This window comes from Chenopodium quinoa, unplaced genomic scaffold, assembly GCF_001683475.1.
Source record: "Chenopodium quinoa cultivar QQ74 unplaced genomic scaffold, ASM168347v1, whole genome shotgun sequence".
In the NCBI taxonomy this organism is placed as follows: Eukaryota; Viridiplantae; Streptophyta; class Magnoliopsida; order Caryophyllales; family Amaranthaceae; genus Chenopodium; species Chenopodium quinoa.
Window position 1 is genome coordinate 69,199 of NW_018745454.1, and position 17,585 is coordinate 86,783.

Below are 17,585 nucleotides of genomic sequence, written 5' to 3' on the forward strand. Positions count from 1 at the left end.
ATTACAAGTCTTTTGACTATTTAAAACATAAATAAAATTATGTCTTCTATTTCCTGCCTAATAGAAAAAATATTTTTTAATAAATAACTTATTCCTATATTTCAATGTAATACATGAATATATGTACCAATAAAAATATGTAATATATAAATTTAACGTTGTTAAGTTTTATATTTTTTAAAGGAAATGTTGTTAAGTTTATACTCCGTATTTCTTATAACTTAATTTCTTTAATTAGTGAATACTAGATATCTCTGAAGAGACTTTTAATTAGTGAATAAGTTCAATGCTTACATCTTGCCCTCTTATTTTTTTCTTTTGGACTATATCATAATTTTATCAAAAATCTAGTTTTCATAATTTATCTATCTTTCTTATGCTTACTGTATTTCCTATTATTTCCTATTATATGGCTCTTTCTTATGATAATTGACAACCTAATAGGCCGTCAGACAATCAACTACTCCATACTAATTGTCCATGTCACAGCACACCATACAACCAAATTAATAATCAAAATCTTATCATGTGGACCGTTGCCACATGTACTTGTAACAATCTATGTGTTTAAAGGCTTGTTCGTTTAGCTTAATTTCAGTTCTTAATTTTTTATTTTTTTTTCATAAAGAATTCATTTCATTTCAATTTAGTTCTATTAAGCCCCAATCAGTTTAATCTAATTCAATTCAATTGTTTTCAGTAAATCAGAACAAGTTCTAAGTAACCATCTTAAAATAAATAGTAATACGGAGTATTATATTCGGGACCCACGATGACAATATTATAAGAATTTAATAATGACACTCTACTTGACTACTTCACTAGTTGTCCTTTGTCATGTATGAAAACAACCAATGAAATTAGTACGTCTTATCAATTAAAAACGAAAAAATCATAAAAAACGAGTGTCAAATCAGTAAAATTCGTAGAAAATCCAAACAAAAAATAATGAAAAATTCAATAATTTCCCAACTTTCGCCCAGATTTCCTCTTCCTTTCTGTTGTCAATTCCCAACTGCCCCTTCAAAAACCAACCTTCTCCCCTTCTTTCTCACTCCTCAATTCACTCTAACAACAAAACCCCATTTCGGGAGAGAGAAAATGAGCTCCTTTCATGGCGCCGCAGTCGTCGCCGGTGCCGGAGATGGTAGTTCCGGCGGCGTTTCCGGTGGTGGGTTTGATCAGAATGTGCTTGTGATGAGACACGGTGATCGGATGGATAACTTTGATCCGAAGTGGGTTACGACGGCGGAGCGGCCGTGGGATCCGCCCCTTTTTTATGCCGGAAAAATCAGAGCGTATAATGTTGGTACTGAGTTTCGAACTCGAATCGGGTTTCCAATTCATCGGGTTTTTGTTTCTCCTTTTCTTCGATGTATTCAGACTGCTTCTGAGGTTGTTTCTGCTTTATGCTCTGGTGGGTCTGATGCTTCTTCCTCCTTTGACCCTTCTAAAGTTAAGGTATTTTTTTTTTAATGATTTTTTGACTTTTGTTGTTGTTTGGGTGATTAAATTGGTGATTTTAGTTACCCTTCTAAGTTAAGGTATGATGATATTTTTTTGATTCTTGTTGTTGTTTTGGGTGATTAATTTGGTGACTTTAATTACCTTTTTAAAGTTAAGGTATGATGATCTTTTTGACTTTTGTTGCTGTTTGGGTGGTTCAATTGGTGGATTGAATACCCTTATAAAGTTAATGTATAATTTATTTATTTTTATGATCCTTTTTGACTTTTGTTGATGTTTGGGTGATTAAATTGGTGAATTGAATTGACTTATGATTTTTTTTATTTTTTGTTTGATGGGTGTTAGACTGTTAATTAATGTTTAGTGTAGCTGAAATATGGAATTGAATAATGATTAAACTGACCTTATGATCAGTATAAATCTATATGATTTGTGATACTGATGTTAATTTATGAGAAAGTTGATGAGTGATGAATTGTCTGGCTATGTTTTACTGATATTTAGTGAATCAGGATATATGCAATTTGGATTGAACTGTGCTGGTTAATGTGTCTGCTGTCATTAAGTTGCTAGGAAAGATTCGATTTTGGGATGAATCTGATCATTAGATGTGAAAAATCTTTGTGAAATATTGAGTAATGAGGGACCTTTTTTTCGGACTGGAGAAGTGGATTGAAAGATACTAGTTTGGTGCTTGGAAATTGGGTGTACACATTCTGAGAGGGAGGAGAATCTTTACTACGTGAGAGTGTGATATCAAGGGAGAGCTAGAAGAAAATTTTGGAAGGAAAAGGGACACAGAGAGAGGGTGGAGGTGTAGAGATAGACTGTAAGACACTAAGACTTGTAATTGTGGAGAATGTACTTGTAATTATGTGGCCTATGATTGGATATCAGTAAAGAAAAATGGATTGACATGGTTTTTGAAAGGCCATGTCCTAGATATTGTAGGTTGTTGCTATTGGTAGAAGAAAATAGAAAGACTGGGAATCTTTTTGTGCCCTTCACCCAGCGCAAAATAATGCTAATCAAAGGTTTTTTTCTGACAAATTTTCCTTATTTTTAATACTTGATGGAAACTTGCTTTAGTCCATCATCTTCAATATTTTATAGAAATTTATGAAAATTATTACTGGGGCATGTTATTAAGAAAGACTAAAGAGAGAATGGTTAATTGTTGAACTGAAGTGTAGGGAAGGGTGAAGTTTTCCACAAAAAAATGAAATTACCACTCCACCCTCCCTCTCTTTGTTCATTACGAACTAGTTCTTTGTTTAGGTAGAGTAATGTTCCTGCATATTCTTATCGGCACTCCAGACAAAAGCAAATTGTGTAATGTAGAGTAATGTGTATTTACGTACTATCTAGGGGTTGGGTTTTGGGCTGTTTACCTCTGCTTGTTGCCTTGATTAGTCTTAGAACAGGTATCGACCAAAGAGGTTGTTGTGTCAACCTGATCATCTCATGCATTAGTTAAAAATCCATTCTCCCTCTCTCTTTGTCTCCTCTCACCTTCATTGAACTTCAGTATTTTTTCAAAGATCCCTAAATGCATCAGCTATATTTTGCTTGTGTGAGGGTCAAATCCAGACATGTCGGCCTTGCCTTATTTGACTACCTCTTTGGAATTTCCTTTCTTGCATGTTCATTACTTATTCTCCTTTTTCCCTTTTCATTTGTAACCATCATTCATTTTTTCAAAAATAAAATAAATAAATAAATTAGCAGAATTTAAGTTGAGTTGAATGCAAATTATATGTTTTTGTCAGTTGAAAGGAATGGTGGATTGGATACTTAAGGAATTGCTGTCTGTCATGAAAATCTTTGTGTGCACTGTGCAGTCCTGGGTGTCGACGTGTCGTATTATTGTCATGGTAAAATATGTGCAACCAGTCTTTGAAGCTGCTGAAGAGTTAGCTGTCAAGTGTTAAAATTTCTACTTGGTTTTCAAAAAGACGTGTTCTTCCTCTTTTAACTATGCTTCAGTGACAATTTCAATTGAGATTGAGATTTTGTACACAATTGCATCATGGCAATTGTGTTTTGAGTAATGGTAAATGGACCTGCTTAAAATTCTTGAATACTTAAAATTCTTGAATACACAACTACACAAGATTTTAATTGTAAAAGTAAGGAAACATAGATAAGCCATTCAAACCAACTGTTTAATTTTCTCAACTACATTGCAGGTTTCCATTGAATATGGGTTGTGTGAGATGCTGTGTAGAGAAGCTATAAGACCTGAATATGCACCTAAAGATGGTGTTTTTCATTTTAACATTTCCGAGCTTGAAGCTATGTTACCTGCTGGAACTGTAGATCATACTGTTGAAAGAATTTATCAAGAGGTAACAATACCATTTTCTTTATTTGGGAATGATACTACTAAATGCATACTTCGTAGTATGTAAATACACTTAATTTTGTCCTCACCTGAATCCTCTTTTGGATCAAATATAGATGCCACGATGGCAAGAAACAGTTTTTGGCTCTAGAAGCAGATACGAGCATGTCATCCAGGCACTTGCAGATAAATACCCTAAAGAGAATTTGTTGCTAGTTACACATGGTAAGTTTTATTTGCTGCATTTTATTTATTTTTTTTGAATTCTGTAAATTTAAATGGCATACCGTAGAAGGTTATGTTTTTACTAAAATTTGACTGTTGCTGTGGAGAAGCTACTAATGCAATGTGGTATAAAGTACTCCGTATAATAAATTGAACCAGAAGATGTTTCATAATGTTGAGACTTGTATGAGTAAACAGCTTCCTTACTGTTTTGTACAGAGTATTACTATAATGCACTTTCTCATTGTTCAGGCTTAGTATTGTACGTCCCTTGTCTTCCCGTAATACTCTCCAAAGAGGGCCCAGGTGATCTTAGGTTCTTAGGTAGAGCACATAGTGAGCTAGGGCAATTGCCCTTTTTCTGGTTTAAGGGTGAAGTGAAGAGAGTTGCAGGGGGCTGGATGTATTTGACATGCTTGTATTCATTACTTTTCTGGCTGGGTGTATTTGACATGCTTGTAATTATTACTTTTACATTTCTGCATTTCTTTTTCATTATTGACCGTCATTTCTTCACTCATTTCATGCTTCTGAAGCGAAGTTTCTAAGTATGTGACTTTCATCTTGTTTATATGCAGGGGAAGGTGTTGGAACATCAGTGTCAACATTTAAGAAAGATGTTACTGTTTATGAAGTAAACTACTGTGCTTACTCACATGCGAGAAGGCGTATCACCTTTGGAGAAAACGGATCAGTTACTGCTGGAAGCTTTCAGTTGGTCACTGATCCACACATAACTGGTATTGAGTACACTCCATCAAATAGCTTGGCTGATGGAGTATGAGCTCAACATTGGGACTCAGACTGGTGCCAAGATTTATGAATAATTGTTTGCTGCTACATTCAATCTGATATACGGAAGACTTGAGCTATTCATTGTCATCTGTAGCTTGTTAAATTATATTTCAACAAGGCTTCAGATAATTAGTTGTACAAGATGTTACTCACGAGCAATTTGTTTCATCTTCTTTCTTCGCCCTCAACATATGAGTTCAAAGTCTCAGTCATAACCAATTTAGAATTAAAATCATCATAACTAGATAAAGATAATTCATAAATCAGATGCAAATGTTAAGCACCGAAGTAGATGAATCAGAGTAGAAGCTAAGTAGAGTCTTTGAGGGAAAAAAAAAAAAAAAAAAAAAAAAAAAAAAAAACTTACCAGAACTACAGAAAATCTGCTATATTGAGTCAGAACATAAGCTACAGGTTAGCTGTTCAGATGATCCTATCTACCAGCGAGGAGGGCTTGGTAATGGCTCTATCTCATCAAACACATCTGATGCGAAGTCATCGAAAAAGCTGTCAGGTGCTACATGGTTGTCCTCCCGCTTTACTCTTGTTTCACCACTCACACCCCCTCCACCAAAGCACGAAAAAAAGTGAACCCCATCATTGATGAGTGCAGGCTCATTGATGTATCCAAAGGGTGCAAAAAAGCTATAATCAAGCCTGTCAATGAGCTCCTGTGTTTCTGGAAGGAATGGAAAGTCTGTTTGGAAGGGTGGAAGTGGAATCGAGGGAAAGGAAGGCATTTCAAGTAGTTGCAAGTCGGTATGGTTGCAGTATGTGTTCAAGGGAATTGGATCAAGATAAGTTGCACTTTTAGCTTCAAAACACGGACAACTGTGGTTAACTGAACCAGGAAACGGTATTAGTTCCATGGTTTTCTTGCCTGTGCTGCTGTTAGAAGACGAGTTAAGAGATTGTGCTTTGGAGGATGATTCTCCCTCCATTGAAGAATTCTTGGAGACCTGAGAATCAGAAGAAAGTCGATTTTAAAACGTCAATAAAACAACATGAAGTGGTTAAACTATTTAACACCATCATATGAATATTCAAACAACACTAAACTATTTAAAGTACTTTGTAAAATTTACCATAATATCATTTATATACTCAACTTAAATTATGTGAAATTAAGTTCAATTCTACTATCAAGTTCATCCTCTTTACACCACACCATTTAATTAAGGATATGTTCGATCATTCTAAAATGTTTACCTCGCGAAAGTGAGGACGATCCTTGGAAGAAGAAGCAGAAGATTTGTGCTTCTTATTAGGACGAGTAGGAGATTGAGAGTGCAAAAGCCTAGCCAATCTCTTTTGCCTGCTACTCCAGAAATTCTTTACATCATTATCAGTTCTTCCTGCCAAATATGTCGCAATTTTTGCCCATTTATTCCCGAATTCTCCCTGCAATTCTATCACCATTCTTTCTTCTTCTGCTGTAAACTTGCACCCACTTCAAAAATTCAAAAAAAAAAACATTAATCGATCAGAAATTATGGAACACATAACAATAAAAAAAGATTACACCAAAATTAATTCAAACCCATTTTTAATTGATCAATTTAATATTTATTACAAGAAATTAACAAAAAATTGAGACTAGAATTTGATTAGTGGATGAAAAGTATTGCAAACAAACTTGCTAATTTCTGAAATACTAATACGTAGTATTGAACATTATACAGTAAAAAAAAATTACTTTTTCTTCTAAGAAATCACATTCAAACTTCTTTTAACAAATTAAATTCATACAAAATATCGAAACAGAAATGAACAATATGAGTATAGGAGATTATATGTGTAGAAAATCATGGAATCCATCACACAAACTCATAATATTACCACGAACAAAAACTCACACGTTCATAACATTAAAACATTAAAAAGGACGTATATGATGTTACATCAAATAAAAACTAAAACGGAATAAAATAGAAAGCAAACGTACTTTTTTAAGTTGGGACGAAGTTTATTAACCCAACGAAGACGACACGATTTGCCAGTACGTTGAAGAAGGCCTTTGGATCGAATGGAGCTCCAGTCACGAGGACCATAATTCTTAACATGGTTGATTAAAACTTGATCTTCTTCGGGTTTCCAAGGCCCTTTCCTAATCATTATACTAGTAACACTACTATTATTATTATTATTATTGTAGTGATGATAGTATTTGTTGGATTTGGCGTGATTATTTTTGAAAAAAGAAGAGTTGTCCATTTTGTTGGAGTATCTAATTGAGAGAAGATAATTGAAATTGTGAAAATGGAAAGTGACGGTTAAAAGAGTTGGTTAATGAGTTAAAGAGAGGGTGTAATTGTTGTCCCACACTCCCACATTCCCCTATTTTTTCGCTCCTCTTCAACCCTCATTTCAGTCATTTCTATTTTTCATTGGTTAAATATTCTTGGATTCTTCTTCTTTTTTTTTCCAACTTTTTTTATTTAATTAATTTTAATTTAAATTTTAAGATGGACGTGAAAGTGGCTTGAAGTATTTCCTCAAAAAAAAAAAAAAAAAAAAAAAAGAAAGTGGCTTGAAGTATAAAATTTTTTATATATTTTTTTTTTTGATGTGGGCTTAAACTTAAAGTATAAGTTGATGAAATATATATTGTTTTGTTTTGTTTTGTTTTGATTTTTATGAGTTAAGCACAAAATCAGGTACTCAATTCTTCCTTTTTTCACCGTTTAGGTACTCAATTATTTTTACTTTGCTTTTGGGTACTGAGTTAAGAATTCCGGCCAAAAAAAAAATCAGCCAAAGAATTCAGTACCTTGGGTTAAAGAATTTAGTACCTTTGGTTAAGAGTTTGTGGGCCCCACCCGATTAAAAAATTCACGGGTCAACCTATTTTTTTTCCCTTTCTTTTTCTTTATTCCCCCCTTTTGCTCCTTTATTCTTTCCCATTTCTGAAAACATTGTTGCGTCACTTTCGAAGAACAACGAGCAACCTTGGGCTCGATTCTGGGGAAAACGACACCAAAAGCCGCCATTTTTTTGAGGTAAGCTCAACTTCTCATCGTTTATGTTGTTAATTTGATATAAATTTTGGATTTTTTGCCCATTTGTTGATGTTTGTTGCGACCTAGGGTTTTTGATATTTTGGGTTTTTTTTTGAACAAATTGATGATGTCGATTGGTTGTGTTTTTCGTGTTAAATTTGTTGCTTTGTTGTTGTTTGTTGTTGGATTAAGGTAGTGTTGTTGTTGAATGTTGATTTCATGTTGTTTACAATGTGCAAGGGTTGGATTAGTTTATATGTTTTTCGCACTAAATGGTGTTGATGATTTGTTGTTAATCATCAACACCATTTCATCCCTCAATTCAATAGGGTGAGGCATGTCAACCCATTCAAAGTAATTGCATCCATTGTAGCATTTGTAATTCTCACAAATTTTTCCTTGATATCCTTTGCATAGCCCTTCTGTTACAGTGGCAGTAGTCCATGATATGCACCTTACTGTTTCTGTTTTTTCAAATTTGCAGGAGGCTGATTTTGTGGTTGGACAGAAGAAGCAACAGTAGGGGCAGACTTGAAGTACCAGCAGCAAGGAAGCAGTAGCAACTTCTGTTTCTGTGTTTTTTTTTTATTATTTTTTTTCTATAAAATCTGGGAAAACCTTGTTGAAGAATTTATGTCTAAATAATCATGGTCAGTGAACCTGTTTTGATGAATTTTGTTGCTGGGTATACTGCTACAGATTCTGTCTTGCTGTTTTTTTTTTTTTTTTAAAAATTGAATCAGGGACAAATGGTTTTGGATGAATTTTGTTAAGCAACAATGGCTGATTTTGTGGCTGGACAGAAGAAGCAGCAGCAGGGGCAGACTTGAAGTACCAGCAGCAGGGGAAGCAGCAACAACTTCTGTTTCTGTGTTTTTATTTTTTTTATTATTTTTTTTCTACAAAATCTGGGAAAACCTTGAAGAATTTCTGCCTAAATAAACATGGTCAATGAACCTGTTTTGATGAATTTTGTTGTTGGTTAAACTGCTACAGATTCTGTCTTGTTGTTTTTGTTTTTTTTTTTATTGAAATTGAATCAGTGACAAATGGTTTTGGATGAATTTTGTTAAGCAACAATGGTGATTCTGCCAGGTTCATGCCCCTTTAAATAGAGAAACTAACGGCTAGTTTCTTAGTCAAATTTAATACATTTATTTATTTATTTATTTAAAAAAATATTAATTTTTTAATTAGGTATGGGGCCCACATACTCTTAACCAAAGGTACTAAATTCTTTAACCCAAGGTACTGAATTCTTTGGCTGATTTATTTTTTTTGGCCGGAATTCTTAACTCAGTACCTAAAAGAAAAGTAAAAAAAATTGAGTACCTAAAAGGTGAAATTTTTAAGAATTGAGTACCTAATTGTACTCTTAACTCGATTTTTATACGAGTAACTAATTTAGTTCCCGTGCGATGTACGTGTTAAACAAACACGTTGTGAAATTTATTTACAATATAAAGAAAGAAAATTTTTTACTCTTTAAATTTTTTTTGTATACATGGTAAGTAATTAATATATATATATATAAAGGAAAATGTACAAATAATGCAATTTTTTCATCGATTTGCATGCGTATCGAAAAATGTTCATTTAAGGTTTTAGGGGTCGTTTTAGTTCTTAAGGGTCCGAATTGAGCTTGAAATTGTCAAAAAAAATAATGTAAGTGTCTCATTTTGCGTAACAATGCATTGCAACAAAACATAAATTACATGAAAGATTTATTCTAATCGTGCATCGTACGGAATAACCTAGTTATAAAACCATTCAAATATATATATATATATATATATATATATATATATATATATATATATAAATCAACTAAAAAAAACCCTAGCCTCCTCTCTCTCTTCTCTCTCCTAAACTTTAGCCTCCACTGTCAATTTTGAAGGGGCTTTCATCGGATTTCACCTGTGGAAAGCCCCAAATTTTATTTCCTTTCAAGTTTTTTAATTTGTTCTAGGTTACAATAATGTCTCCCTCGAAAGAAAGGGCTTATCTCTTTCGAAAGACAAGGTTTTTTCGATCTCCTTCGAAAGACAAGGTTTTCCGGACTCCTTCGAAAGACAAGGTTTTATTTGTGTTTAATTTGGTCTCTGGTTGTGTGGGGCTACTATTGATTATGGCTCGGATTCGGGTTACAGAATCAACACAAGAATTTTCTTTCTCACAAAATTGCGAAGCGGCGACGGATCCACTCAAAAAGTTGTATGAGACAACGAACCGAGAATGTGCCGAATTGTTATATTTATGTATTTGGATTCTTAGCCCTTCCTCGATTAATTCTTGTTTGATTTTGCTAAATTCGTTTTCATTATCGTTAATTGTCAATTGTAGATGTCGTATGGTTATTATTAATGAAATTTAATGTCCTAGGACTTCTTTCAAAAATATATATATATATATATATATATATAAAATAAAATAAAGCCTAAATAAAATTATTATATTTTTCAATAAGTTGACAAAATTTATTTGAGTCTATATACTCCGTATTAAATGATAGGGTATTATGAAACTTTTGGAATATATATTGATTCTTATGTCAACTTTGAGGACCATTTGAGACATGTAATGATCTCAAATATCTCAAATTCGAGAATTTTGACAAGGTACTTATATATGTTGTTCAATCACCCTGTGTATGGCCAAGCTAGCTAAATTAAACATCGGCTAAACTCTTTGTATCCTTATCAAGAATATCATTTATGAAATAAGTACTGTAAATTTTTCACTTCTTTCATTCCTTACTTACGGAGAATTTGTTTGGATTAAAAATGTCAATGACCTTAAAAGAAATAAAACAATATGTTGTATCTTTAATTTTAACAATTATACAATGTTAGATTGAAAATTTAATATTAAACAGAAAAACCTTGGTGAAACTTGAAAGCTATTTTCAACAAAGGGGATAATAGCTAGCTAGACTTTGATTTGGCTTTTGAGATTTTCTACATTTACCCGTGTGTGTTTATTTTGTTGTCGATTAAAAATTCATTTGCATTCACGCAAACAATCAATCCTCAAATATATCTATATTAATTATAAATTGAGATGGTCCGATAAATTTTTTGAAAAAATATTACAAATTATAAATCAAGACGGTCCAATGAATGTCACACCATTTCCGAGAAATTGTATTTCTAATTTCCAATATTAATGAAAAAGGAATATTATAAAGTTTTTTTTTTCCTCCTCACATATTAAAGCTTCTGGTGGTATTTCTTGTATTGTTGAACACAACCCGAATCCAAATCCAAAGATAAGAAAAATGGGATTGGGAGGTGTAACTCTGAAGCCCTCAACTTCACTCAATTATCTCCTCTTTAAGCCGAATCCCTTTTCCGGGTCAACCCGAATTTGCCTCAGAAGATCATCTCCTTTGTTTGCTGCTTCTTTCTCTTCTTCTTCTTCAGCTTCTGCTTCAATTGTCACCCATAATCAATCCCTTTCTCTTGGTCACTCCACTCGTCCTGATTTTCCTATTCTTCACCAGGTTTTTCTTTTAAAGATTTGATTTTGTAATTTTGTTCTTTTTGTTTTGGAAGTAATTTTATTGAATTATTATGTCATTTTGTATTTATTTATTTATTTATTTATTTATTTTTGTGGGATATTGTAATAATTTATTTATTTTGGAGTATTGTTTATGGGAATTGCAAAATTAATGATTTAGACGGAATTTGATCCTATGTCTTACCTCAAGACTTTATTGTCAACTAAGCTAGATAATTTTGTTAATTAAGTGTGTTAGTTGTGGTTTTTTATGTATTAGGAAATTGGAATTAGTGTTCTGTTTCTGGGGTATTAAGTTCATGGTTTCATGATAGCTTGAGTTAGTATATAAATCAAACGTTTGATATGTTTGGAGGAAACCGAATGGAATAGTATTGAACGAGATAGAGTGAAAGCAATGATATGTTTGGTGTTGTAATAGAATGGAATGGAATGGAATCAAATTACGGAAGGAGGGAGATTGAGGAGGGTAGCATGATGTTTTTCCATTGGGTTGGGAGGGTAACAAGGGTGTGGAATTACTCTGAAATAAGGAAAACATTCGGAAATAATATGCGTGTATCGTATTGATATTGTAATTTGGACTAGTAATGTGATCGTTGATTTGGGATAGAGCATAGAGGGAGAATCATTTCCTTGGGTTAGAGGTAATTTAAGGGTGAATATATAGCATAGTTTTATGTTATATGTGGTTTTCAATATTTGGAATGAGAGGGTGTTTATTTTTACTTTGGTAGTTGTATGACTTGGACAAGTTGATTCTTGTTTCCATGTGTTGGGATATGAGGTGGGGTGATTGTACTCTATCAGTGATTATACTTTTATCACAAGTTGACATAGAAGGGAGTAATCCTTATTTGTGTTGTACTCTTTCTGTGATTTGCTATTGGATTTCTCGGGCTTATATGGGTTGACTCTTATCTGTGGTCAATTAATATATATGGTGGTGTATCTGTCGTGATATACGATGGATTGTGATTTGATTCTGATGAGATTAGTGGATTGGTGTAAAAGTTGTTGTAATGCTGGGTCACTTCACTACGCTGCAGGAGGTAAATGGACGAAAGCTTGTTTACTTGGACAATGCCGCAACTTCTCAGAAGCCATCAGCAGTGTTGAAGGCTTTGCAAGCCTATTATGAAGAATACAACTCGAATGTGCACAGAGGGATACACTTTTTGAGGTGTTGATGCCCTGCTTAGAGCTGTTCTGATCATAATCTTCTTTCCTCTAAGAAATTAATTCTTCTCTGAAAATTCTTATCAGCAATTGAGGTCCTTAAGGACAAGGATTTCGTTAATGTTGGCTATGTTTCCTTTTCTTGTCTCAGATATGGATGCTAACTTGTTGAATATTATATTTCAGTGCAAAGGCAACAGATGGATACGAGCAAGCAAGGAAGAAGGTGGCAACATTCATTAATGCCAAAGAATCAAGTGAGATTATTTTCACGAGAAACGCTACAGAAGCAATCAATTTAGTGGCTTACTCATGGGGCCTCTCTAATATAACAGCTGGTGATGAGGTACACTACTACATGTCCATCTTTAATATTTGTCTGAAACCGGTGACTTGCAGTTATGGTAAACATATTTGATGTAAATTATGTCAATGATGTAAGCATAGTTGATTTCCCCATTTTTTCTTGATAGGAAAAATGGAAACTGTGGCCTAGATTATGTGCTACATAGAGAAATACTTCCAACAGGACAAACTAAATTTTTTTGAAGCAGTCAGAGTGTGTAAATTGGAAAAACTTATATCTGTATAATTCTTTGGAAGTAAAAGAGGGTGGATATTAGTAAAGTCGTTCCCTTCCTCAAATTCTACTCCGTTTTATACTTACACAATGATAATGGCATACAGTGTCTAAACTACTTGGGAGTTGAGGAGTGGGGACAACGAAAATTTTTGTAATATCATCCTTTTTCTGCTGCAAATTTGCTTGCAGATCATCCTTACTGTTGCAGAACATCATAGTGCTATTGTTCCATGGCAAATTGTAGCTCAGAAAACTGGTGCCGTTTTGAAATTTGTGAGTTTGACTGAAGATGAAGTTCCTGATGCCATGAAACTATTGGAGTTATTGTCAAAAAAGACAAAGCTTGTGGTTGTTCATCACGTCTCGAATGTGCTTGGTAAGCAAAGCTAATTTGTGCTTGATAGTTCTTTAGTAACTAACAATCTCAAAAAAAAAAAAAAAAAAAAAAAAGTAGATATAGCATTGGGAACCTCTCACAAGGGGAATACTAACTGGGATATGTAGTTAATATTGATGTCAGACAAATATCTTTGTTTACACTCTACAGAAATACACTGATTTTTGAGTGGCAGCACTCTTGTACACTATAGGGAAATATTCTCTAAGGTCCTTGAGTTTTGGTGTATTTTCAGAAAGAGTACTTGTCTCCGACTTAGCATTGATTCTGCAAGGCTCCCTATGCACAAGTGTGCAACTGAAGACCATATTTTTAGTGTTGGAAGATTCCTTGTCCTTTTCCGTGATACTTAATCATTGTACTTGAGAATATATCTGTGAAGTCTATTTATGACAAATAAAGTACAAAAAAAAAATTTACATCTTGTAGAGGCCTAGAGGGTACCTGATATAAAAATATTCTTTCAAGGTTCCTCAATTACAATCTTTGAGAATTGGAGATTCTCTATCAAATTATTGCATAGGTAATTTTTTTTTTTTGGTGTATTTTCAGAAAGATTCATGAATGAGGGACTGAACAAAGTGTAATTTTTTTTTTGTTCTTTCTTGCATAAGGTTTTTGATTACTTGGTACTTTTCAATTCATCTCTTGTAGCTTCAACTCTCCCCATAGTTGATATAGTGCGCTCAGCCCATGGTGTTGGAGCAAAAGTCTTAGTAGATGCTTGTCAAAGTGTTCCACATATGGTAGTTGATGTGCAGAGCCTTGATGCTGATTTTCTTGTTGCTTCTTCTCACAAGGTTTGGGTTTTCCCATAAATGCATTAGCAATCATTATTGAAATCTATTTAAACAATAAGTGAACAATGCTTCAGATGTGTGGACCTACAGGTATTGGATTCCTATATGGTAAAGAGGAACTCCTGGCAGCCATGCCTCCTTTCTTAGGTAGATTTTTTTTTTATTTATTTATTTCTTTTCTGCCTATAAAGTAATCAAGTTCTCTTGGCACTAGAGGCACTGTTATTCTTCTTACTCTGGTTAACTGCCTGAACATGTATCCACTTTTAGGTGGTGGCGAAATGATTGCTGATGTATATTTGGACCACTCCACTTATGCCGACCCGCCATCCAGGTAGGTGTCTTTTTTGAGTGAATAATTAGCAGCAGAAGCATATAGAGTTCCAAGCCACGTTAAAAGCTCTTCCAAAACATTATTTTTGCGCCTTTTTTTTTTTTTTTTTTTTTTTTTGCAATTGCTATCATATCATATTAATCTTCCTAGCTTTGAATGCTGATTGAATATTTGAATGTAGTATGTTTCTTATAACTAGTGCATCTTAATTTGTTACTGAAAATTTGGAATTTATGGACTACATGAACATGCATTGAAAATGTGAGATTTTATAATTGGTTTGTGTTGCCTAGATGAATTCTTATGTGCTGGTTCTAAGATTTGTTTTGATAATATGTTTCTATCTGTCTGAGTCAGATTTGAGGCTGGAACACCAGCAATTGGAGAGGCTATTGGCTTAGGAGCAGCTATAGATTATCTATCAGAAATCGGCATGGAGAAGATACATAATTATGAGGTTTGTTTCAGATCTTTAGCATAACACCCTAATTACAGCTTTGTATACTTTCATTGTTATATGAGCTAATATAGTCATGCGACTCGTGCCTTGGTCCAATTGGGAATTTCATTTAAATTTTGCATGCCTATGGAGTTTCAATATATTAAAGCTACTAAAGTCAAAATCAAGTGAAGCTTAAAGTTTCAAGGGCTTTCAACTTTTAATCTTTGGTGTAGGAACTTTATATGGACAAATTTTCTCTTTTTGAAGGATTTCCTAGCAGCATAGGCTTCTAAATATTGCTGTACAAGGTGTTATTATTAATAATGTCTGTAGATGGTTATAGCTGAGCTGTTGCCATTGCCATCTATATAGTGATGTTTGTGTCGATGCTTTAATTAATGGAAATAAAACATTTTTAACTCCTTATCCAAACTATATGACGGGGACTGGGAGGCTCATATTAGTGAAGCTAGTAAATGAAAGAATAATTTCGTATGCCAGCGAGGGTAGTGTAATGATTCGTCCAATGTATGCAAGACGCGGTCCCAAGGGTGATTGAGGTTAATAAAATTCTGCCTGAAAGCAGCTTGTGGCAGATTTGTTAAATGCAGTGTTGAATGTTGATGCAGTGAATGAAATAAAAGGGAGAGCTCTACAGAGAGTGTTATTTGTGTGATGCAATGTCTTTTCTTAGGAGACAATCTAAGCATCTCGAATGCTTAAAGCCCCTGTCATCTTCCTCAATGAATAATAACTAATGAAAAAAAATTACCCTTATCTCTAAATTCTTCTTAATATTCTCTGCTAATTACTTCTTGCTGTATTTGATTTATCAAAGGCTATTCACTTGGGTAATCTCAGATATTATTGACGATTTAAGCTTCACTATTGCATGGTCCTATTAAATGCAATGTCATTACTGCGTTACTTATTTGAAGTTTCATAATTTTCTCCAGGTGGAATTGGCTAACTATCTATATGAAAAGCTAGCTTCTGTCCCTAAAGTTCGGATATATGGCCCTAAGCCATCCCAGACAGTCCGGCGAGCTGCTCTATGTTCATTTAATGTGGAGAACATACATCCAACTGATATTGCCACGTTTCTTGATCAACAGGTACTAAAAAAAATTCCTTTATTTCAGCCTCATCTCATGTGATGGAGAGCCCCTTTATGAGCCATATTGCTAAGAATCAATATATGCCTCCTTATAACCTTGTAATTGGTGATCTCCACCTTTGTTATCAATAAAATCATATTTTCCTACATTCCCCTCATCTCATTGGCCATTGTCATCATGAGTTCTTAACCGTCTTTGTAATATCCTTAAATCTTATGCTCTGGTGTCTAGTGAGAGAATAGCTAAGGGTCATCTTGATTCTTTGCACAATTTAACTAATCTTAGTAGCAAACATGTTGTCTTTTCTGAAGCCTGTATGATTTCCTTCTTCTCTCCCTTTATTTTTTGCTATTGATGTAGCCTATGAATTACTGAAAAGAACAGAAAAATATAAACTTCTGCTTCTCATTTTTTCTTCAGCATGGAGTGGCCATCAGGTCAGGCCACCATTGTGCGCAGCCTTTGCATCGTCATATAGGAACAAATGCCAGTGCTCGTGCTAGTTTATACTTCTACAACACCAAGGAGGATGTTGATCATTTCATTGAAGCACTCGATGACACAATTACATTTTTCAGTTCGTTCATGTCTAGCTGAAAGCATTTCTGTTCAGGCATGTAGTCTGTTTTAGATGGTTGTTTGATCATTTTGTACATTTGGTGTGATTTTTATCATTTTTAACATTCAACACAGATTTTATAATGGTTTTGAGTAATAATAAGATTGTTGAATACGATCTTGTGGGTGAAGATGTGATTAGCCAATGTATATTTCTTCTAAATACTGAGGTCCTGCTATATATTTGTGGCGCTACTTTGGTCTTTTTTTCCAAAGGTTTGTTATGCAAAATCAGCGCTAAGTTTGGTGGCTTGGGTCATTGTCTTTTAATTTTGGTAACCAGGATTTTCGGAATGCTATACAAAAGAAAAATCTTCAAAACATACATTTAGGAATAAGTGGTCGGTGATATATGAATTAGGAAACTATTCTAAAATTTCTAATACAACTATACAAGTAGTTAAACTTCGTTCTTCCACCTGTCCTATGGAGCATCATCTAGGTTTTTTTTTTTTTTATTTTTTTTTAATGTGGGGTAGGTGAAAATCAACTTTAAAGTGAGATAGTTTTTTTTTTTTTTTTTTTTTTTTTTTTGGGTGCGCTTTAAAGTGAGATAGTTAAAGTAGAAAATATTCCTTTTAAAAAAATGTTAAAATAGAAAATACATTAAATGGAGATAAGAAAACGAAACAATCTTTAAGACAAACCTAATGTAAGGGTCTGTTCTCTTACGTTGAAATTCAATTTAGTTCAGTCAGTTCAGTTCAGCTTCTAATTTCCTTTTCTTATAAAATATTCAGTTCAGTTCAGTCAGTTCCTAAT

At 33.7% G+C, this 17,585-nt stretch overlaps 3 protein-coding genes across 4 annotated transcripts; 2 read left to right on the plus strand and 1 right to left on the minus strand.

The window, feature by feature from the left end:
- Positions 1-866: 866 nt before the first annotated feature.
- On the plus strand, positions 867-5,193 carry LOC110714641. The gene is made up of 4 exons (XM_021893193.1): positions 867-1,461; positions 3,657-3,815; positions 3,928-4,036; positions 4,615-5,193. The coding sequence occupies exons 1-4, from the start codon at positions 949-951 to the stop codon at positions 4,818-4,820; spliced, it is 987 nt and encodes a 328-aa protein (XP_021748885.1). The 5' UTR covers positions 867-948; the 3' UTR covers positions 4,821-5,193.
- Positions 5,194-5,254: 61 nt separating this feature from the next.
- Positions 5,255-9,105, minus strand: LOC110714640 (transcription factor DUO1-like). Of its 2 annotated transcripts, XM_021893191.1 has the most exons (3): positions 6,777-9,105; positions 6,041-6,281; positions 5,255-5,790 (listed from the first exon to the last, which is right to left on the minus strand). In XM_021893191.1, exons 1-3 carry the CDS (start codon positions 7,043-7,045, stop codon positions 5,269-5,271), a joined length of 1,032 nt encoding a protein of 343 aa, XP_021748883.1. In that variant the 5' UTR covers positions 7,046-9,105; the 3' UTR covers positions 5,255-5,268. The 2 variants fall into 2 exon arrangements, with proteins under 2 accessions (XP_021748883.1, XP_021748884.1); XM_021893192.1 differs by having other exon boundaries at positions 5,296-6,281.
- A 1,945-nt stretch (positions 9,106-11,050) lies between these two features.
- Positions 11,051-17,018, plus strand: LOC110713957 (cysteine desulfurase 1, chloroplastic-like). The gene is made up of 10 exons (XM_021892408.1): positions 11,051-11,332; positions 12,402-12,535; positions 12,718-12,877; positions 13,304-13,490; positions 14,166-14,311; positions 14,386-14,458; positions 14,582-14,645; positions 15,003-15,102; positions 16,044-16,202; positions 16,626-17,018. The coding sequence occupies exons 1-10, from the start codon at positions 11,108-11,110 to the stop codon at positions 16,800-16,802; spliced, it is 1,425 nt and encodes a 474-aa protein (XP_021748100.1). The 5' UTR covers positions 11,051-11,107; the 3' UTR covers positions 16,803-17,018.
- The last annotated feature ends 567 nt before the right edge of the window (positions 17,019-17,585 follow it).

What these genes read in the sequence shown, in the direction of transcription:
- LOC110714641 (XM_021893193.1), top strand. Translation starts at nt 949, where the DNA reads ATGAAAAATTCAATAATTTCCCAACTTTCGCCCAGATTTCCTCTTCCT. An exon ending in TTGAAAGAATTTATCAAGAG is followed by an intron (nt 3,816 to 3,927) that starts GTAACAATACCA and finishes GATCAAATATAG; the next exon opens with ATGCCACGATGGCAAGAAAC. An exon ending in TTTGTTGCTAGTTACACATG is followed by an intron (nt 4,037 to 4,614) that starts GTAAGTTTTATT and finishes GTTTATATGCAG; the next exon opens with GGGAAGGTGTTGGAACATCA.
- LOC110714640 (XM_021893191.1), bottom strand. Translation starts at nt 7,045, where the DNA reads ATGGACAACTCTTCTTTTTTCAAAAATAATCACGCCAAATCCAACAAA. An exon ending in CTTCGTCCCAACTTAAAAAA is followed by an intron (nt 6,282 to 6,776) that starts GTACGTTTGCTT and finishes GAATTTTTGAAG; the next exon opens with TGGGTGCAAGTTTACAGCAG. An exon ending in ATCGTCCTCACTTTCGCGAG is followed by an intron (nt 5,791 to 6,040) that starts GTAAACATTTTA and finishes TCTGATTCTCAG; the next exon opens with GTCTCCAAGAATTCTTCAAT.
- LOC110713957 (XM_021892408.1), top strand. Translation starts at nt 11,108, where the DNA reads ATGGGATTGGGAGGTGTAACTCTGAAGCCCTCAACTTCACTCAATTAT. An exon ending in ATTTTCCTATTCTTCACCAG is followed by an intron (nt 11,333 to 12,401) that starts GTTTTTCTTTTA and finishes ACTACGCTGCAG; the next exon opens with GAGGTAAATGGACGAAAGCT. An exon ending in AGCCATGCCTCCTTTCTTAG is followed by an intron (nt 14,459 to 14,581) that starts GTAGATTTTTTT and finishes ATCCACTTTTAG; the next exon opens with GTGGTGGCGAAATGATTGCT.